Source organism: Sphaerodactylus townsendi, linkage group LG11, assembly GCF_021028975.2.
Source record: "Sphaerodactylus townsendi isolate TG3544 linkage group LG11, MPM_Stown_v2.3, whole genome shotgun sequence".
In the NCBI taxonomy this organism is placed as follows: Eukaryota; Metazoa; Chordata; class Lepidosauria; order Squamata; family Sphaerodactylidae; genus Sphaerodactylus; species Sphaerodactylus townsendi.
In genome coordinates this window covers 23,939,505-23,962,561 of record NC_059435.1, presented here as the reverse complement: position 1 = coordinate 23,962,561, position 23,057 = coordinate 23,939,505, and the positions used below count along the sequence as shown (strand labels likewise).

The following is a 23,057-nucleotide window of genomic DNA, read 5'->3' as shown; positions in this document are numbered from 1 at the left end:
CCTCAGGACCTTCTATTTGCATTTTCACCCCCTAATGTTCTTCTGGCCCTGTGTGTTCGGCGCTGCATGCGGCCGACCTCCATTCCCCATTTGAAAGGAAACGGCGCTCCAAAATCAACCTGGGCTACGTGCACATTCACATTGGAGAGGAATTATATTTCCCATTGAACTTGGGGAAGCTGAAGTGTTAGGCGGGCTGAAGAGAAAAACGGCACAGGCACTTTGTTATTTTGCTACTTCCGGGCTTCCCAAAACTGCTACGAAAGACGCTGGAAGTTTGGCTCTTGCCTGCCACCGTAATTGCTCCAGCCTCCCTCCGGCCTCCACGTAGGCCGCGCGTGCGCAGTGCTGCTGCGCGTTCACCTGCTGCTTGAGGGCAGGAGGACCCACCACAAAGGCTGCTGCTGGGGGCGGCGAGCGGGGACAGAATTAGCAGCGGGCGACGTCAGCGGCCAACCGTCCCCCTCCCTCCTTGCCTTGTTTGGAGGGCCCGCCCGTGAGGAAAAGGCGAAAGAAACGACGGGGGATTCGCGACCCGTTTTAGTCGGGCCTTCCGAGAGAGAGCGAAAGGTTCTCCCGCCCCGTCACCAGCAGCCGCCTCGCCCGCCTTTCCCTCGCCATGTTCAAGAAACTGAAGCAGAAAATCAGCGAGGAACAAGCGTCGCCGGCGCCGCTGAGCCCCGGCCGTCGCCCCTCGCAGGTAGGGGGATCATCGAGGCGCTGAGGTGGGCGCTGGCGGGCTCGCTTGTTTGTTTGAGGGTCTGCGTGGCCCTGACGTCAGGCGGTAAACATTCCCCGCCCCCTTTATTGCCTGAAGAAGGAGAAGGGAAGAGCCGGTCAGGCATCGCAGCGGGACGTCTGCATGGGAGCTCGTTTATAAAGGCTGTATCGCAACGTGTGGGGCGTCGTGTGTCGCATCTGAAATGACGTTTGCCGTTTGTTCTGGAGGTCCAGTTGGTGCTGGATGATGTTCGGTCAAATGTGGATTCTGCACAGCATAGTTATTATAAGTTGCAATTGTTATAAATGAATTCGTTTTCCATTTAAGGGAAAGCGGGTTCATTTATAACAATTACACTACAAGAGCCCTTATTAGTTATAAGACATCCTCCCTGAAGAAAACAGTACCAAAGAATCTCTTAATAACAGCGACACTACAAAATTAGAAAGATCAGAGCTATCCTTTAACGTGTATGGTTCATTTATAACCATTTCAACTCATTATAAATGTGCTGTGCAGAATGAGCCCAAGTGCACCGAGATGTCTGTTTTAATTCGAATGGGATGTAGCGTCTCTCTCTGTCTTATGCATACCCGTGTTGTCTCATGCTTGCGATTGATCTTGTGCATGCTAGGGTTGACTGCCTCCAGATGGGCCCAGGAGATCTCTGGGAATTGCATCTTGTTTCCAGACAGCAGAGATTGGTTCTGGAAAACATTCTTTCTTTGAAGTGTGGCCACTATGGCATTATACCTGGCTGAGATTCCTCCTCAGCCAGCCAACGTCGTTTATGGTTAAGAGCGGTGGACTCTACTCTGGAGGAATGGGGTTGATTCCCCACTCCTTTGCATGAGTTGCAAACTCTTATCTGGGGAACTGGATTTGTTTCCTCGCTCCTACACACAAAGCCTGCTGGGTGATTTTAGGCTAGTCACAGTTCTCTCAAAACTCTCTCAGCCCCACCTATCTCATAAGGTGTCGGTTATGGGGTGTTTGTGAGCCGCCTTGAATCTCCTTATAGGAGAGAAAATTGGAATATAAATCCAAACTCTTCATCTTCTTCTCTCCCCATACCCTATTCTCTTCAGACTCCACTCCCAAAATATCCAGGAATTTCCCAACGTGAAGTTGGCAACTTTAATATTTTCTTGGAAATAAGACTTTCTAGCTCTACATCAGAGTTTGAGATCAACAACCATATATACGCTTATCACCTGGAAATAACTCACACTGTTGAAATTTGCTTCCTGCTGTTCCCACTGTGGGAAAAGCCGGCCAGTGTCTGTTGCAAGTTACTCCTGTTTCTTGTGCTACCACTTGTGCCACAGGTCTGGGCCACTCCCCTGTGTCAAAAAGCATTTGTTTCAAGTTCAAGTCATTAAAGGGCTACTTCAAGCATGCAGAAGGCTCTCTTTGTAATTAAAAGCTGCCCTTTTTGAGAAACTGCAGGAGCAGTGACTGTTGAAGAAGAAAGAGCAAGTTGCTGTAGTCCATGCTGGAATCCGCGAGGGTGGAACAGGAACTGTAGCACAGCTTAATGATAGTGCATATTTAACTTTTTAATGACTCATGAAGTAGGTTCAGAGTTCATGAAAGAACTGTTATAAAACCTTGCTTTCTTCATGGTATGGCAGAGTTGGGGTGCAACAACACCTGAAGTTGGAGATCTGTGACTAGTGCTTCCATTGTGACTTTTTTGTTATGCTGAAAAGAAGTGGTAACAGGGAGCAGCAGTTTGGATCCGAACCATGAGGGCCTGGCAAGAAAAGTTAGTTCACCCTAACCCCTCCAACTTTTCACAGATTGGCATTTTTCCCTTGCAGTTAAGCCTTGCTAGATTAAGAAGACGAAGACCTCATGGGCTATTTAGAAGTTCAAAGGGGATGATTTCGAAAATGTGCAATGGAGGAGACTTGCTCCTTTCTTTTGCCTACCACTTGTGGCTCCCATCTGAATTGCTTGTTCCTGCAGGTTTTTTTTTTAGGGTCAGGAGATGTGGACATGAATTTCTAATACTACATCTAGTTTGACTCTCAAGGTCTTGTTGATACAAGGAAATAAGTATTTGCATCCTCAGGGTGTGCCTACATAAAGGACTATCGTCTGTGTGAATCTACAGTTGCTAATAGTACAGAGAGAAATAAGAGATGAAGTGTTGGTGAAATGTCTGTTTCAAGGAAGTTTAATTAACCAGGGTAGTTGTTATTTCTGATAAATTTATCTAAATTGCCAACATACTTATATTTAAGTGGCGGCCATAACTTTTTAAATATTACCACTATAACTTCAAAACAATGTATTCCAAATGCAGGGTAATGAAAATTCAGTATAGAGTTGTAGTTTATTATTTCATGAAGGATTCTTCTCCAGACACCACTATGATTTAGCTGTTAGAAGCCTCAACCTCCTCCTTACTTGGAAGTAGGCCCCATTGCACCAAATATTTCATTTATTTGTTTCATTTATACCTCACATTTCTTCCTAATTGGAACATAAAGCAGTTTGTATCATTCTCCATTTCATTTTGACAACAGCCCTGTGAGGTAAGTTAGGCTAGGAGTATGTGACTGGCCCAAGGCCACCCAGTTGGCTTCTGTGAGAGAGTTGGGATTCAAAGCTGTGTCTTCCAGATCTTTGTTTAACACTCTAACCTCTATGCTGACTTTGTGCAAGACTTGCATCTGATTAAATATGGGTCTGATGCAACTCTTCCAATGTACCCTGAAGCATCTTTTATGTTTTCACCTCCCACTCCACCTTTTAAAATTGTACTTGCCATCCAGTTCAGGGATGTTCAAGTCTTGTGCTCATTGTATATTAATACTTCAGTTAGTTTCAGTGACAGGTTTTACATGACCCTTGTTTTGGTATCCCCCCCCCCCCCCCAATGAACTAATACAGCTACCTACAATTTTTGACTGAGAGACTTTACATATATTTTTGCTATAGTCTAGCCTTGATATTTAGACCATTTGTGTAGGGTGATTATAATTTACTAGTTCTACTAGGTAGGGTCTATCATTTGTACTTTAGTTTCCATAAGAAAAGTACAAACAACAACAACAAGCCTTTATTGGCATACAACATAAGAAAAGTAGAATTGTACTCTAAACTCTTTAAATAGGAGCTTAGGCTGTTTCATATGTACTAACAGACACGCTTTTCCTGCAGCAAGTCATGGGGAGCAACCATTAGTCCATATTCCCTACTTCATATATCACTAATTCACAGGCTGACAATTAGCAGCATACATTTATTTTGTGCACACATGGCATTTATAAATGCGTATGAATTCACTTCTCAGCACAGCTGAATCAAAGTGTTTATAAAAGTTGGCTTTGGGATGAGAAAGTTAATTGTGTGACTAATTTTCCCATTAAAAGCAGTAGAACTTTAAAAACTGATCTTAAAAGGAGAGCAGTTGCTGTGATATGCAAACAGTTAATTTGTATGTGCTCTCTCAGCGTTGAACCTAGATATAGAATATTTTAGCTTATGGGAAAACAGGGTAATTTTTATCCTGACTTTAGGAAAAGTTAGTCATGTGAAAGCTAATAGATTTCAGTGTAGTTGAGTAGTAACTGAAATTACAGATTAACCCCCGCCCCCATCCATTTACACTTACAAATTATGATGTAATCCCCTTTCGCAGGATTGTAAAAATTAGGTATCTTATATCAGATGTGGAGCTATGTAGAAATTGCAACCTTATTCACATTTAAAACTCTGTCCTGTTTATGAGAACGTGCATTGTTTTTGTGTCAAGAAATCTGTGCTTGTAAAATCATCTTGAGTGAGATAGAGATACATTTATTTATATTTGCATAATTATTTTAAGCTAACACACTTTACATTTCTGCATAAATTGTAAAGTTGGCAGGCTACACCAGTGTATGTAGTTAGTAATGTTGCTCTCTTCCATGCCCTGTAATACTTGGGTGATGTTTCTGTCTCAGACATAGTGTATCAGTGAGTTGCTTCCATGCCTTTGCAGATGCAAAGTGTCAAAATGTTAATTCCTGAAGGACTTTGCTATGCATGATCTCTAAATGTTAGTAAATGATTCTCTACCATAGAATGGCAATGATGCAACCTGAGAAGTGTACTGTCGAAGGCTTTCATGGCCAGAATCAACTGGCTGTTGTGGGTTTTCTGGGCTGTGTGGCCGTTGTCTGGTAGTTTTTGCTCCTAACATTTCACCTGCATCTATGTCTGGCATCCTCATAGGCATGTCACAGTGAGATTTGTTGATTCTCTAATATGTTGCCTCTTGAAGTATATAGCTGATGTTGCCTGTATGCATGGCATGTTATCTAGAGGACCAGCTAGTTAGTTGTAATGCAATTCAAATATTTACACTATGAAATGATAATCATTTGAAATATTTAAAAGAGAAACATATATTGATGTCCCCCAATGAATTCCTTGACCACAGAAGTAACACTACATGTATTATTTTATATGATATGCAAAAATTTTAAGTACCTATCTCCCCCCAAAAAGAGTGTAGTTTTAAGATGATCACATTGGAATCTTTAATTTCTTTGAAATTGATGGACTATAGCCATCTAAAAACATACTTTTTAAACTTTCTAGTACCCCCAATTAAAAATGTGTGTGGCTCTGCATAGGACCATGTTGTATGTATGTGTGTGTGTAGGAACTGCATGTGTTACATCGTGGTTATTTCTTTTGTAGGACTCCTCTACATCTTCATCACCAGTTTCAAGGAGCAGAACATCTTCACTTGTAGAGCAAAATGATGAAAGCACTTTAACGCCAAACAGAGAGGTGGGTTGAAAAACTGTTTGCATACAAGGGTGGGGAGAGGTACCCCAAAGTTATAAAGAAAGCATGAAAGATGGGATATCTAACAATGAAACACAGCAATTAAAAATAATTAAAACTGCCAAAATATGTGCCAAAAAAGTAATGATGTCACACTTATGGTAAAAGATCCATAAGCAATTCAAGAAGATTTAACTCAACAAATCCTAATGCAAGATATATTGTAAAACAAGAATTCTTACCTGTTTCCCTCCAGTCTCCTGTTTCATCATTATTCAAGAGAAGTTCTTCAAAAGGAATAAAATAGAGAGCCCAGTTTAATATTAAATTGCAAGTTCTTTCTAAAAATGAAGTTTTCTTCAAACAGCCATAATATGAAAGAAGTATATTCAGTATTCATGTGGCTAGAATTGGTTCACCTACATACTGAGTAAGGATTCAAAAGGTGCATATAATGTTTCCCTACATGGACATTTTACTTAACGTATGAGATCTGAAACTCCCTATTTTTATTTGATGAAGTTGATGCCAAAACATAAGACTATTTGGTACTGAATCATGGCCTTTCCTATCAGATAAGTGATCTTGTTAAGCTTGATTCCCACACACGGAGACAAGTAGAAATCTATTAATCTATGAATTTCACTGCAGCTCTGATAATCTCTATAATACCATGGTGTTATGCAAAAGGTATATGAACTGCAGGACCAGAATTCTTGGTCTATCATCTTATGTAGTATGAACCCTTTACTTATCTGCAAATCAACATGCCTTTATTCTTTTTGGAAGCCAATAAATATCCTTGTTTATGAAAAATAAACAGTGGAAAGTGAGGATCTTGATTTAAATCAAGCCAATCTTTAGAAACCAGGGAGTAAGCTTGTTCACCTTGTAACAGTTCTAGAATTTCCTAAGGAAGAGCCTGCAAGATTTGAAATGTGTTGGTTCTTTTAATTTGTGTTAGCGATACTTTCAGTGGTCTTTCAGATGTTCCCTTTTCTTTGTTTCAGTTTGTAGCCACAGTTTGTTCAGGGGCATGGCATTCACTATTTCCAATGTTCATATTGTGCCTATTGTTCCATAAGAGTACATAAGTCATTTCCATATTTGCATCTGTTTTTTTGGATGGTTATCTCTGCTTTCACTGTGTACCCTTTCCACAAATTAATGAAGTGTTGTCAATGTAATCATAATCATAACTGGTAGGAACAATGGGATATTACTAGATTTATAGTGGGATGTATTTCATAAAGACTAAAGGAACTGATACTCTTCTGCAGAAATTGCCAGTTTGCTATGGGAAATCACAGTTTTTCTTGCAATTATTTATTCTTTGCTGCTGATTCAGTACCCTTGTTGGTTTGTGAATGAATATAAATTTATTGTATTAGCCACACGCTATGCCAATTTATTAGAAAAAAAACCCAATTTCCTTCTGCTGCTTAGATGATTAGCAGTGCAATTCTATGCACTCCATTGTAAACTTATTTTAATGAGTGGCATTAGACTGGAGGAATTCTCTTTAGGATTGCATGATTAGCCAATTATGGGTGGGTGTGTCCCTCTTTCCACATATGTACATTTGAAACTCAGTGAAATTATTTTGGATCTGTTTTTCATTTGGAAGTCTCATTTCGGGCTTCTTGCAATGTATATAGGCAGAAATCCTGCTAGGAGCTCGGAGTGTATGTGTCACTATGCATTTTCATACTTTCAGAAACGGTTCAGCTGAAGGTTTCTGTTGCAGGCTCCTCCTTTTACACAGTTGCTTTTGAATGAGTGGGCCAACTCATTGGGTCCTAGAGCTTACCTAGTGCTGTCCCCAAGGTACTGGGACCTAAGCTGAGCATTCTAGAACAGAGAAGGTCCAGGAAATGGCAGATCAATTCACAAATCTCCTGAGATCTTTTGGTGGGACACAGTATAGCTTTTCAGCAGTTGCCCTACTTTATCAGCTTTGTGGATGATGAACCCCTGATAGTATGACTACATTTAGCTGCATGTGCATTTCAATTAAAATTAGATTAATTTGAAAGACAGTTCATTGCCAGTTTTTCTGTGACCCAATTTCTTCTTAACAGATAATCCTTTGTAGAGAGTGATGCACATCAAAAACAGCATCGGATGTGTCTGTAATATGGTTGCATAGAATCTGATACTGAAACTGATAAAATAGTGTCAGACTAAGATCTGGGAGGAAGGCCAGGTTTGAATCCCCACTCTGCCATGGGAGCTTGATGAGTGATGTTGGACCCGTCACTCACTTTCAGCCTAACCAACCTCATGGGGCTATTGTAAAGATGAAATAGGTGTGGATAAAAATGTAAGGTTCGTTGGTTCTCCATTGGGAAAAAAGTCAGGGTGAAGAAATAAAGTAAATAAATTTAAAAATTCAGTTATTGATGCTCATGGGCAAATCATTTACAGATTTGTATTTCTTACTGTTGTTTCTTTAACTGCATGGTAATGTAAGAAATATACTTGTTCATAATTTTAAATGGATCTATAGAGGCTAATGTATTGGTTTATAATCTTTCAATCTCAAATCTGAAGTATTTAATCTGTAGCTATTCTGTTGACTGATAAAAAGGAGATGCAGTCACACTGCTTTTCTTTTTCCTATGCCCCCTCATTTGAATTTATCCTTTTATTGTTCATTATTATATATATTATTGTTGCTGTTGTAGAATTTCATGCACCCTACAAAAATATCCACTAAGGCTTTCTCCACTCATGCTGTATCAGTTTTATAAAGGGACACAGTGTCTGGAAAACAAGTAGCAAAAATCTACCAGAGTCAAGATATACCCCTTGCCCCCAGCTGTCTTCCTGGGAAAGGGTCCAAAAATGTCTAAAGATAGAGCCTTTGGATGTAGTGGTTTTTCTGGGTGGTATGGCCATGTTCCAGTAGTATTTTCTCCTGACATTTCGCCTGCATATGTGGCTGGCATCTTCAGAGGATGTGGCCGAAAAGCAAGTGGCCGAAAAGCAAGTGGAATATATATACCTGTGAAATACCCAGGGTGGGAGAAAGAACCATTTGCAATTGTTAAAAGTGTTAAAGGTGCAGTTAGCAAGTGTAATTTGCATGTGTTAAGTGGAATTTCCCCATTTTAGCATTTGTATGCAACACTAAGTTGCATAATCAGTTAGTAAGAGCATTTGCATAGCACTTTGCCTGTGCATGTAAGTACTCATTTACAATCCATTTTATTGCTTTCTACAGAGAGACATCCTGAGTCTGGATGTTGTTCATTAATCATAGACTTGATTCTAGTGTTTTTAAGTAATGGTAGCCAAATTTTGTTCATTTTCATAGTTTCTTCCTTCTTGTTGAAATTGTCCATGTGCTTGAACATAAGAACATAAGAACTAGCCTGCTGGATCAGACCAGAGTCTATCTAGTCCAGCACTCTGCTACTCACAGTGGCCCACCAGGTACCTTTGGGAGCTCACATGCAGGATGTGAAAGCAGTGGCCTGGTCTGCTAAGTCATTTGCTTGTGGATTTCAATGGCTTCCCTGTGTAGTCTGATGTAGTGGCTGTCAGAGTGGTCAGGAGAAAATACTACTGGAACACAGACATATACCCTGGAAAACCCACTACATCCTAGTGATTCCAGCCGTGAAAGGCTTCGACAATACATAGAGCCTTTGCTTTATCCTGGGGCTACCTCCTGGCAAACCTGACATGACTGTCTGTATGACATCACATCCTTTCCCATCTCTTCTCAATAAAACTATTTCCACAGCTGTTCCTTAACGCGTTGCACCACCATGTCCTCCTGGGTGGTCATGAGCAAGTCTCAGGAAGGCTTTCTGATGCTTCCAAGGCACCACCAGTTGTGACTGTGGGGCCTACCTTTCCCCTTAGCCCCGAGGAAGTACTTCCATTTACAACAAACTGTTCTTTTGTACAAGCCTCGAACACTGTTTCTGGCTAAAAGAAGGGAATTCCAACCTAGCCTCCCTTGAAGTCTTGGCTGGACTGGGGTCCAGTCGCTGTTCTTCTGCAAAATCTGGATCAGCAGCCAATGACCTTTCTGTACTGGAGACTGCTTAAAGGCTTGGCCACTTCTACCCTTCCAGTGTCTGTGGAGTCCTTTGGGTTGACATGGGCCTTGGTTGAGGGCTCCACCTCTTCCAAGACTCCGCGAGTTGTCTTCCCTTGTGCAGGTATCCGTGGGTGCTCCTGTCCTGCCGAAAGCAGCGTCAGTCACATATTGGCCTTGTCCTCTGACTCTTGGATCTGCTCCTTTGCCATTCTGCATGTCTTCACCGCATCACTGGAACTGGAATCTGGGTTGTACCAATGCTAAATCATATCCTATTATCAAATGTACTGGAAGCCTCTGGTGCACTGACACTATTCTCCCTTTCTCCTGCTTCTGATACCAGAGCTGGATCTTAACTCTCGAGTAACATTGCACCCCTCCCTGTAGCTAGATCACTGCTATTAGAAAGCCACATATACGTTGCCCTGGTTTTACCAAACTGGCATGGACAGATGTGTAGGTGTTGCCCATGTCTCTCCAACCCAACCAGCTGGAGCCATTTATTATTACTGGTCTACTGTGAACATTCTTTGAGTACGGCACTTTGGTGGCCCAGTCTTCTTCAAAATTTAAGCAGTGCATATCATTGTTGGTGGGCTCTGACTAGTTTCTTTATTTGGACAGTTCTTAAAATGCCCTGGTTAGCCACATTTAAAACAAGTTCTGATCTGTCATGTATTGGATCTATCATCCTTAGATGCAGCAGGTTTGTTAACCTTTGCACCAGAGGTTGGGCTTTTAATATCAGAAGAACCTCCTTCCTATAGGGTCCTCCAAATTGGTTTCCACCCCTCCTTGATTATTCTTCCATCCATTCTGTATCCTCTAGCCCCGACGCTCAGCCTCTATACATGCCCACCTAGCTGCTTATTGCCAGTTTTTGGGATTTTTGTCTTCCAATTTGTATTGGATATAGTTGGGTAGAATTGATAGGACCTGCTGAACCACTGTCAGTTCACCCAAAACCTCGAAGATGGGTACCTTTGACTCCTTGATGCATAAATGGAACTATTGGTCCAAAGGGTAGGCACTGTCCCAATAAGTTTCCTCAGGATGTCTTGGGGGGGTCAAACCCAGTTTGTGTGTGTGTGTGTGCGCGCATGTATAGGTCAGATTTATGTCACATCCTCATTGCCCTCATGACAAATGAATTCGACACCCCTGATTTATGAGTGTCGAATTCATTTGTCATGAGAGTGAGATGTGACATAAATGTGACTTTGTTGGGCTAGGAGGGAGGTGGCTGCCTTGGTTGGCCCCAGAACGGCACTTGCAGAGTATTTGCCTCAACTGATGAGCCCGCAGGGTGGGGTGACTGTCTTAAAAGGGCTTATTGGGTTTGTGGGCTAGCTGAGGCACCCCGTCCCCGCTTCCAATCTGAGCTCATCAGGCCAGATTGGGAGCAAATGGGGGGGGCTGATAAGGGGCTGAATCTGTCCCCCAGGCCACATGTTTGACACCCCTGGTATAAATGATTAAGAAGGGTAAGTGAAGATTCTAATTCTTATATCATTATTTTTGTATCATAAACAAGATTCCTAAAGTATCAGAATAATGAACGCATTTATTTGTAAATAAATGGGCAATATATAGCAGTATATATACACATGCAAAGCTAATGTAGGATTAATTTCAGTTTTTAAAATATTTTCTTACCTATGCCTGGATATACTACAGCTGGTTTGTTTGTTCTAATCAACCTATGTTCATTTCATGCACTTTTCTTGAGATAATTGCACTCTTGCTGCTCTGATTAAGCATTATGCAGAAATGTCGTTGATGAGGAAAAACTTTGCAACATGCTTGTGTTCCTCCCCCCTTTACCTCATTACTTTGTTTTTATTTTCCATCTTCTTGCTTTTTTTGCACTGAGTGCCACAGCTGCTAGCTGGGATGATAGCAGAGCCTGCTTTTCTTTCTGAATATACTGTCTTTGCTTTGGATCCTACCAAACGACTTAAACCAAAGAGTCAGAGTGTGGTGAGTCTCCCACCCCGTCCCTCACAGTAATGACTTTGGCTGGGGCAAGAAGCTATTGTAATTCTAGAAAGCAAAACCAATGTTGCTTTTGATTGATATGCTCACAAAAGTATACTAAGTAATAGTTGCTAACACTGTGCTAAAAAGCTCAGTCGTATTATTGGTTAATTTGTGGCTGGACAATTGGATAACATGAGCTTAACATTAAAAATTAACTTTGCTTTAGTTACACCGTTCATCACAAAATGTGTTGTACTTCGTTACTGGAAAAACAGCAACCACCTTTTTTTTTGGTAGCAGACCTATTCCGTAAAAAGGACTTAGACAAAGTTCTTGATAGTATTAAGGAGCAATTATTTTTCATCTCCCTTGTGAAGAATAATATGATGGATCTGGCCAGATAAATAATGAGGTCAACCACTTAGAAAACTTGTTGCTGATCCAAAGATTTCATTTTTTTGTTTGTTCATTCCTTGTTCATTTTCACAATACAATTGCGGCTTTTGTGCTTTGTATTCTTTGTATTGATGCATGCCTGGTAATAAAAATTTCCCTTGAGAGTTGATTACTCTCCTAATTCTTATATCAGCATATTGAGTGGGTGCCCCCCGCATCAGATGGGAAGCAAACGAGGTCAAAATAAAGATGTACAATTCCTGTACATTTTGAAACTTTGGAGAGGTTGTTTTCTAGGTGGCATTTTTTTAAAAATTGGCTGTGTGGAGATAAATTGAAACCTGTGCTGTCATGAACCCACTCTGGCTGTTAGCATCCTTTGCTTCAACCTCTGCTGCTTGGGAGTCTGTTTTGAGTGCTGGATTTGGCTAAGAACCAAGGATCTCCTACTTTGCAACTCCTGGCCTGGGAGTTCTTCTTTGGTATTAGCTGCCACCACCGAGAGAACTTTGATTGCTATCTATGATTCTGGCTCCCTTGAAGACCAGAGGTCGGTCTGTCTGTCTTTTTATGAAAAGGAGGTTTGTGGCTGTCTCTGTTCCCCTCCACACACATATATACACTTTTCTTCCTTAGTAAGGATGTAAGGAAGGGTCAGGTGGAAAACAAAAGCCTGAAGAATATAGTAAGCTGTGTCTGTGGCAGATTCCAAAGTGCAGTGGACTAGAAGATATTCAAAGCATTATAGTTACCAGTTCTCCTTTGTTACCCAGCTTTCACAGGTTGTGAACTTATTTTTAAGGAATCTCTACCAGCTGCTAAGAGTGTAACAGCACACAACTATTTTAAGTAGCAATGGGGAAAATAACTTGGCTTAGCAATGCGAGAGGCAGACTGGGTAGAGATCTTTTAAAGACTATGTATACCAGAAAATGGCTTGAAACGTATCTGCAGAGAATTCACAAAAGACCAAATTGCAGTTTAAATATTTTTATATAAATTTTGGTTGCAAATAATCACACAGTAAGAAGTCAAGGCACATACACACAGTTCCTAGGATCTAAACAGGGAGGAGAAGATAGGAAGGAGGATAGCACAGGGAATTGGGGAAGCAGGGACTATACGTTACCTAAATTCAGCTGAAGAAGTTCTTGTAGAAGGCAGGGATTCCTATGCCAGCATGGAGAGTGGGAGCCAGCAGCAGCTGGAGCCAGCCTGGAGGGCTTGAGCCAGCATTGAGAACTTAAACCAGCAGCAGGAGCTGGCTAGAGTAAAGAACCAGCATTAAGAAGAACGTGGAACTTTGGGTGCACTGTATTTTTATACCTTTTTGCCCAGGTAGGGACGGGAACAAGTGAGTTTTAAGTTTCCTTTTCTCCTAAATTCTCTGGAACTTCCCATGCTGGACTTGCTGGCTTGAGCTCTATCTAAAAGCTCTTCTATTGTTCTAAACCCCAGGACAATGGGAGTCAATTGCTCTTAGATTATATCAGTGATACCATGAATGGTTTATGCAGAGATGCTTCTTACAGTCTCTGCCTTCAGTATTCAGATTTGAATGAGGCTTGATTGATTCAGGATGGGATCTTGTTGTTAGGAAGATCATATCTAGAGGTTGGGGAAATGCAAGGAAGCAACCATCTGTTGCTAGAAGAGATAGTGAAATTCAGCATCTGATGCTAAAGTGGCTTTCCATATTCTTTGTCTTAACAGTATCTTTGCAAGGTGTGGTAATCAAGATCATGCCCACAAACAAAATGAGACCTCCAGGTTATGCTGGAGTAACTCATTCATTGATTTAATCTTGCTAAACAGACCTTTTGCCTGGGGCCTGCTTTCAGCTTGGACACTCTGCTAACCACACAAAAATATGAGAGGTGGCTTCTGCCTATGTAGTTTAACAGGAAAATATTATGAAATAATATATATTGGGGTGTCAAGGGCAAGGCTAACACCTTAGTATACCTGTGTGTTTTCTTGGTTGCTGCTGTCCTTCAGCACCAGCTTCCTTGTGTATCCAAAGACAACAATATAAGGCAAAATGTAAGTGAGATTTTTTCCAGGTGGTCTTCAATGACCATCCCAAAAATTCAGGGTATAATTTCAGTAATTAACCATAAATCCTAAAATGCACAGGTTCTTGGGAATACTCAACAAAGAAACAGAAATAAGGCATCAGACTACAGGAGAATCAGAATGACTAACTAATCTTTATTTATAGCCTCTATGTTCACTTTCCTGGGAATGGATCTAAGATAGAGCATCTTGGTGCAGGGCATGTCATTGATATCTGAATCTTGCACAGAATTGCTTCCCAGGTTGAAAATTTTAGGAAGTTTCCTTCAGCCTGACAGTTCCTTCCTGGAGCCAACCAGAATTTTGGGTGCAAGTTCAACATTTCTCTTCACGTCAACTTTTGACCAGTCACTACAAATATCTGGATTAAAGCAGTTTATTTAGACAAAAAGTAAACTAATATAAATTCATCAGGACACTTTGACAGCTTTGCCAGAACTGTTAAATTGAGTCCAAGATACAGTTTCCTTTCCCAGTTCAATCACTCATTGTATACCTCTCATCCCTTCCTGGAAGATAACTTTAGGATTTAATTGCCCCATTCCATTCTAAAAGCACACATCCTTTTCTAACACATACAATGCTTGCTTTCCTGTTAAACCTAACCCTCTTTTGCCCAGGTTGTGGTACAGGGCTGGTGGGCTGGGGGTTGACCTAATTATCAGGTCATTTAAGGAGGCTCTGTCAGCAGGCTGGGGGAAGAGTAAGGAGAAGCATTGACTTCAGCCAGAGGACCACACTCGAAGGGTGGAGAGGACAGACCTGGATGCTGTAACTCCTGAACCAACCCCCTCCTTCCCTGTTCTGAGGCCTTGGGAATCTCAAGGTGATGGGACACAATGACTGAAGGGAGCACTGCTTGAGGGACGACCCTCACAACAGCCCCTGATAAACTGAGAGAAAGACAGAGAGATGCAAACTGCTCCATCCTATGCTATTTTAGCAGATTTTCCTCATTATATATTTATAATGAAAGTGTATCGTTATCGTTATATATCATTATAATATATTTTCATTGGGAAAAATTGAGTGGCAGACAGTTGCAGTGAGTAAAATTTTGTCTTCCCAAAAGAAGAAAAAAACAATTTGATTGATTTTTTTCTAAGGTTTCCCGAATTTTCATCAAAAAAACTGAGTGGGGGGAGTCCTCAGATGAATAAGTTTTCAGTTGTAAAATATTGTCTTGAAAAGCATTTTGATCATTTCAAAGAGGAAGTATTTAATAATAATGGTCACCCCACAATATTCCCAGTGGAAGTACTGGTGGGGGGGGGAAGTCCTAAGGAAAGAACTATCCCCCCCCCCCCATCACATCTCTAGGTCAAAGAAGTTGGATTAGACAATATCTGGTATACAAAGACAAGAAGAAAATCCTAGAGAGGGCAGCAAGTGGGCAGTTAGAATGGACAGTGAGGTCAAGACCTTTAAGTGTCATTCCTCTGTTTCCAGATTTAGGGCAATATTCTCCTTCTCAGAAATCAATCTCTTCTTTTCTCTGTGTCTGTCTCTACCACTGTTTAGCAGGTAAGGTAGTTCCTTAATAAACATTTGTCTGTACTTTAATCAGGTTGTTTCCCTTTTCTGTTGTTAATCACTCTGTCAAGAAAAGGAACAGTAAAGGAGAGATAAGCCAATATTGCGAAGTTAAGTTTGCAGGTTCTGCCCTTACTCTGCACTGAATAGTGATGGCCTCTAGCTATTGTGATTCAGACAAGTTTCTAACGCCATCTTCTGGTAGTTTAACTTCAAATTACTTTGTGGTCAGCAAGTGTATGGCCTTTGAATGTAGCACTTGTAGTTTTTCCTACTTCTAAAACCACATGAGCATAGTGATGGTTGGGTGTTCTCTAGTTATTCCTTTCTCTTTGAATTGTTGGGCTGGTAGTACTGCAGAACATTATTGAGGGATTCATAGACGTGTGTTCTTGCATGTGCTAGACCATAGTTTGGTTTTGTGACTTGATGTTTTTTGGAGGGGGAAGAAACAATTCAAACCCAGGTTCATTAACTGGTTTAGAACAGATTTATACATGAACAATGGCATTGTCATTCTGAATCAGTGGTAAGATGAGAGGTGTGCAATGGTTAGATCTTAAGTGTGTAGCTCATTATCTTGAGTTTTGGTGGCTGTTAATAATTGTTCTATAATTATATTGATCTGGTTTCTCTTTAGAACGTTTCTAAAGAGACTAGAATAATGATTAGCCAGATGTAGTGGAAAATATCCTATTGTTTTAAACCAGCTGTATACTAACTTCAGCCAATTGGGAAGGTCTCCTGGGCTAATTCAGTGGAAATGAATGGGAGCTGCAAAAGCACAGAACATCACTATTGCATTAATTTCCCTCTGTCCCTCTGTCTTTCTCTCAGTTTATCAGGGGCTGTTGTGAGGGTCGTCCCTCAAGCAGTGCTCCCTTCAGTCATTGTGTCCCATCACCTTGAGATTCCCAAGGCCTCAGAACAGGGAAGGAGGGGGTTGATTTTAATGGGGTTTTCGCTGTAAATCTTGCTGGGTTATGTCCTATATTGTAATTACTTGTATCGTGTCCTTTCTGTGCTGGGAGAAAGACAGGGCTTAGAAATATTTTAAATAAATGAATGTGTGCTATTGAAATGTTATTCATTTACATTAATTTCCGCTGGATTGAATCCAGTAGTTCCATTCCTGTAAGATGCCTCTTGCTGGATTGCTGTACCACAATAGGATGGGACCTTAGAACCCAGTCCGCTGTTTGAGATCTTTCTGTGTGGCATGTTTTGTCCTTATAGAAGTGATGAAGATAGATTACAGTTTTAAAAATGAAAAGGCAGTTCTAACGAACCATTATTTGGACTTTAATTAAATCATGAGAAACGTTTGAATTGTTGACCTCAATACTGAAATCCTTTGTTGAAATTGGCTATTTCCCTTTCAGTCAAAGCCATACTATGAACAAGCGTCTGCATCATTTTTGAACAGCTATAGTAAACAGCACTGTCTTTCAGTCCATTGTGGTTCCAAGAAATACTATGAAAGATGTTCCCAACTCATGTGTTACTGAATAAACCCTAATCCTTAAAACATTTATTTTGGTTGTACGTTTACTTTTCAGGCCATAAATACGATACCCCTAAATTGTGGACATAGCATGTTAAACAAAGTGATATACCTCAAGTATTACGGTATTGTATGATTTGTTACCTTGTTGTTTATGGTGGTAAATAACCATCCTCATATACGAGGAATCTTAGATAAATTTTAGTGAAACAAGTGTGGACTTCACTTGAGAATATGGAAATTGATTGTTATTTTCAAACATGGTTTCACCCCATAAGGACAAACGCTAAAGATAGTTTTGAAAGTTGAAATAGAATTGTTAAATTTTTGTAGTAATGCATGTGGTGGATCAATGTAATTGCTTATAACCAAGCAGTATGTATCTCTCCCTTTCTATTTGCTTGCTGTAGTTGTGAGGCCCTGGATTTGCAGGAACTCCAGCTTCTTGTTTATGAAGCACAGTGTTTCATGTAGGGACTCCTTTGCTCATAAAAAAGAATGAGGCTAGAGAACCAGATCTTTGATTGCCAATTAATTTTTTAAGAGTCTTCATAAGGAATTTCTTGTACATATGTAAACTCAACATATTTTAAAAGAGCATCTTGCTGTATTATGCTAATCCATGTAAACAGAGCTGCTTTGTAGTTTTATCTATTACAGGGCATTGATTCAGCACGCTCCTTAACATGCTTGTGTCAGTTTGCATGAGAATATCTTAATAAGTAATTGGAGAAGTAACAGTACTAATAATTAACTAAAAACAGATTGAAGGAGTTATCATTGGGTTGCTTTATACGATTACAAGTCAACTTCTTAGGGCATTATATTCTTGTTTCGTTACTGATGTTTTTCTTCTTCTCCCTCTCCAGCATGTATCTAAGCACACCGCTCCCAGCCCTAGCAGTAGTGAAAATGAACAATCTTCTCTGCAGGTATGTAGCAACTGTCACCTTCTGTAGTAAATGTAGTAATTTGGTTTAAAGATTTATGATTGCAGTATCTATAAGAAGAGAGGTAACCAGATGCTTTATGTTTAAGTGCAATAAAGTCTGAGATTAAGACTGCTCTTATTTAGTCATAAGAAACATAATATTTGTTAATGTTTCAGATAGGTTTAATATCTCAGAACGCCCCACAAAATCAAGACAAACTTGTGTCTTTACTGTGTCTGGAAAATATGTTACTAGTCTAAAAGATCAGAATTTATTAATATGTTAATAGGGTATCTTCATGCTTTAGATTGGATTTGCAGAAATTAACTGTGATAGTAGGATTATTGTTTTTTTGTATACGTGTATATTTTGACCGCTGTGGCATATGTGTCTTCATCATGCTTTAGAACATAATTGTTTTTTGTATTTACAGCCCAGTGATGTCCAGTCTTTTGCACAGAAGCTTCAGCTTCGGGTTCCTTCGATGGAATCGTTGTTTCGAAGTCCATTAAAAGACTCTCTGTTTCGCTCCTCTTCTAAGGAGTCCTTGGTGCGGACTTCTTCAAGAGATTCATTGAACAAACTGGACTTTGATTCTCCAGGGCCCGCATTTGATCCTCCATCTGATGTTGAAAGTGAAGCAGAAGAATTACCGGGAAATGTGGACAGCTTGCCTAAGGAACAGTTGTTGCAAAGATTGCGCAGGATGGAACGCAGTTTAGGCAGCTACAGAGGAAAATACTCAGAGGTAGAAAAACATAAGCGTAAACCACTTGCACAGCAGTTACTGCATGCCATGTCTTGTCCCTCTGTGTGTGTGTAAAATGTGTATTTTTGTGCATCATTATATAAAAAGCTAGTTTCCTGAGTTCTGGCACTCTGTAGGGCATTGATCCCCAATATGGTGTCTACAGGCATTGCTGTACCAGCCAGCATGTTTCCAGGTGCTTGCTTGCTTCTTAAGTCTTTGGGACAAAATCTACATGGAACAAAAGCCCAGTGAGCTTCTGGTGGCTCTCTACGAGCTAACTGACTAACAAACCGCTGAGCTTATCCCAGGCAGGCACATCCCAGCCATGTTCTCTCAACTTGGGTATAGATGCCAACTTGGTTTTGCCTCTGGGCTTGGTGAACTATCCCTTTAGCAGTTTAAGCTGCCTTTTCCTAGAAATGGAAACTGAACAGCATAAGATTTGCAAAGCAAAGAACCAGTTCTGGCTTTCGTCTGCCTCCTTGGAGCAGGAAGTGCTTCAGAGGATCCCAAAAGGCTTTGTAAATGCAGGAAGCACCTATGTATAAACAGTTGCCTCAATCACTGTGTCTTCTCCAGTTTTGTGGTTGGCTCTTCCCTCATGACAACTATTTTGTGATTGGCCTTACCACCATGGCAGCCATTTTGTGGTGCTACCTAGTACCCGTGGCCACAGGCTGAACAGTGTTTGGGATCACTGCTCTAGTTTATCTGAGAAATGGAAGTGTGCAGATGAAAGTGTGAGATCATGCACCTAGGATGGCTTGTTTCTCACACAGGATTGCATTGTAAGGGTTGGATCACATGGAAGACTTGTGCATGTGGAACATATTTCAATCCATGGAATACTACTTCCTTACCACCTCCTCCTCTTACTTCAACCCAAAATACCTCCTGAAATTTTTCTTCTTGGGGAGGGGATACCCAAGAATAACATGAGGGGGGGAAGGAGGTCTGTAGGGAAGTCAGAATGAATGAAAGCCTCCCTCCTTCCAGATGTGGAAATCCTTCACAGGATGCTTATGTCCTTCTGTTAAAGTTACAATTGAATTATGTTTGTACATGTGTTAAAAAGGGAGATACGTTATGTACTGATAATTTGTGAAATCCATGTTTGGTTTGTTGGTGCATTGTAGAAGGCTTGAAGTTTTAGAAATTGCTCTGTTGTAATTATAACAGTGTAACTTACAGTAATATCAAAAGCAGTAGCAAATTCAAAGGGTGGTGGTACATCACATGATGAGAAGCAGGTGTAGTGGACTTTTATTTATATATTAACTATACTTCTATTATGGCTTTTTCTTGCTACTTACAAGAGGGTACTTCTCAACTCTTTTTACCACTCCTTCTGGAGAGTTTTTCAGCTTTAACCTCTTTCTTCTCTCTCTTCCCCATCCCTTCTCCTCTAACTGTCATTCCCTTCCTTTCTCTCCTTTTGCAAAATTTCATGGACTCCGTCACGGCCAAAAATCTATCACTCTACCTCATTCCCTGATTCCTTTCCTAATTAAAGTCCAATGCACAAGTTAACTAAGATGCTTAGCTAAATTAGATTTTAGAGTAACCAGTTTTGATTGAGTTGATCTTAATTGCCTTTTATGCTTTGTTTTATGATTTCCAGCTGGTCACTGCCTTTCAAGTTCTGCAAAGAGAAAAGAAAAAGTTACAGGTAAATAAGGGAAAAAATCATGTGGCATTACCCAAACATTTTTCATAGCCCCACATTTTGCTCTGAATAGAAAAATATGCAAGATTGTCTAATATTTTAATGTGGAGACGTATCAGAAACCTCACATACGAACAACTGCTACATTTTGAATGCTTCAAAATTTGTTCTGTTTTTCTCATTTCAGGGAATATTGAGCCAAAGTCAGGATAAAGCACTTCGCAGAATTGGAGAGTTGCGAGAGGTAACCCTTAATTGCATTTGAGCATAAAATTTTCATACAGAAATCTGAGAATTTATACTCTGTCTATGCATGTGTTTGTTGTTCCTAATAACATTTATATACTAAATTTTCCTGTGTCAGGCACTGCCTTCCATAAAATATTTATTCCCATTTCTGTATTCTCATCTACAACTATTCCTTTGGCCTAAGGTAATGCTAGAAACCCCATGTCAATTCTACAGAAATTAAATATGCACCCCCCCCCCCAAAGGATTCAATACAGAGGGGAAAACTTTCCCATTCCCTGTTAATCTCTATCATTTTTGGAAAGGCAGATCATAGTTACGTGCGATTGTGCCTAAATATTCCTTGAATGTAGCTAGATATGCTTAAGTCCAATGACCTCAGAGGGATCAATCATTTATAATTGGTGCAGGGTTTGCAGCATTATTTTCTGTGTATATGATTGTCTGTGCAGTCCTAACTAGGTCTACTCAGAATGCTGCTTGGGCCAGTCCATGGGGACTTATTTCTAGGAATGTGCACTAATTCTGTTTTATATATGTGAGGTAATAATCAGTCCCTTCCCACTTCAGCTCTCCAAATGTTCTGTGTCTTAGTGTCCCCTGATCCCCATGAGCAGAATTCCAGGGTGCTCAGCAAGATGTAGGGAGATTTAATTCTGTAAGAATTAACGAATACAATAGTTAGTCTTCACATGCAATAAGACTCACACTAGGTTTGTGCATGGCTAATAATCCTCATGCAGGTGCTTATGACTTTCTTGGGGTGTGTGGCTCCTGGGCATGACCAGCGCTGCTGCCCCCTCACCTGGCTCCCTGCGCTCCGCCTCCCACTTACAGCAGCAAGTAGAGAGGCCTGGGAGGGCGGGGCGTGGAGAGCCAGCAGAGAGGCTGGGGAGGGCAGGAGCTGGCCCATGGTCACAGTGCCCACCTGAGCCACCTTCCGCTAAGCCCTGCCCCCCAGCATCCCTGCAGGCTGGCTCCTGCCCTCCCTGGGAAGGACAGGGCTCAGTGGCAGGCGGCTCGGATGAATAGCTTGGGCAGGCACCATGGTGGCAGGAAGGTTCTGCCCTCCAGGGACTGGCCTGCTGCCCTTGAGCCTGTCTGGGGGCCTGGCCTGCTGCTGCCACGAACAGTTCGGTCAGCAAGCAGCACCCCGGCTGGGGGTAGCCACCGGGCGCTGGCTGGATCGCTACGCTGCGGGAGAGGTTGGGCGCAGGGACCCAGCTGGCATTCGGCGCCCCCTAAGTGACGAAATGGCATGCGCCCGGGGACATGGGACACCCCGTGTCCCCATGGGTGGTACACCCCTGGTGTGTGTGTTTATAGATATAGTTTTGAGTAGGAAGTTGTCCGTCTTCTTTTTAAGGTATGAAATCTTTGTGGAGATTCCTGTACCTAGCAATCCTGTTTTTGTTTAAGCATATTAAAAAAAATAATCCTAGTCCCTCTCTTTTTCACAATTTGGGGCCTAATTAAGTACATATGTACAGATAATAACTTACAAGTATAATGTTGTTTTTAAGAACAGAGCCCACAGTATTCATTTTTCCTTACCTTTGCTTTCCAAGACCAAGTTACACAGCAAGAAGGTAGATCATAGGGTTTTTTTTTTCATGAGATTAGTTTTCAGAATACTAAATTCTATGTAGGGTTATCAACTAGTCATAAAAACATCAGTTGACCCGCTGTTTTGCTCTGTAGTAGTTTCATATGCATGAACTACGAAGTGCAGCTTCAATGGCACTGGGATAAACATGGTTTCTTAATAACTTCTACATCCTTTAAAAAAACAGCAAACATGCAGCATGGTATCCTGAGTATGGCAATGCAGCAAACTGAGCTTTTGTAGGATACTGAAGCTAGCTTGTGAAACCCAGTGTTTTTTATTACAAGTTTCTTGAATCTGCAGAATTCTACATGTACTCTGTCCTTTGGGAAACTCAATGCAGCAGGCTATTTAAATGATTTTTAAAAACTTGTTAAACAAATGTATGCATTAGCCATTTTGATGATTTTCTTTGGAGCTAAATATCACTCCACAATTTCTGCTTGTCTGCTGCACTGGATTTTCTAGCACAGTTTTGAAGGGGCAAAACCTGGATCATATCAGTGACTAATATTGCTGCCCAGAGCCCTTCAATCAATAAAATAATACACAACGTGAACTAATAGGTCCACACACAGAACAAAAAAAAATTTGTATAACAGAAGACTATTTAAATTTATTTGAGGCAAAATCTGAGGTAAATCTTAATAGATAGCAAAGATATTTGGACCGTTAGATTTTAAATAGTACACCCCCCCCCCCCCCCCAACCAGAGGCAGTGAACTTCTATAAGAAGTGTTGTTGTTACATAATATAGAGCTCTGGTGCAGCTTAGTTATTCCCTAGATCCAGGAATCGCTG

At 40.9% G+C, this 23,057-nt stretch overlaps 1 protein-coding gene across 4 annotated transcripts in view; it reads left to right on the top strand.

Moving 5' to 3' along the window:
- The first annotated feature begins 349 nt into the window (after nt 1–349).
- The window catches only part of GOLGA4 (golgin A4), a 59,486-nt gene continuing 36,778 nt past the window's right edge, over nt 350–23,057 (top strand). For 2 of the 4 annotated variants that reach the window (XM_048510328.1, XM_048510326.1), the window contains exons 1-7: nt 350–700; nt 5,420–5,512; nt 11,445–11,543; nt 17,922–17,984; nt 18,418–18,732; nt 20,357–20,404; nt 20,589–20,645. In XM_048510328.1, coding sequence (XP_048366285.1) covers nt 620–700; nt 5,420–5,512; nt 11,445–11,543; nt 17,922–17,984; nt 18,418–18,732; nt 20,357–20,404; nt 20,589–20,645 — 756 coding nt within the window. In that variant the 5' untranslated portion in view covers nt 350–619. The remainder of the gene's footprint in view (nt 701–5,419; nt 5,513–11,444; nt 11,544–17,921; nt 17,985–18,417; nt 18,733–20,356; nt 20,405–20,588; nt 20,646–23,057) is intronic. The other 2 variants (XM_048510327.1, XM_048510329.1) reach the window with 2 other exon arrangements.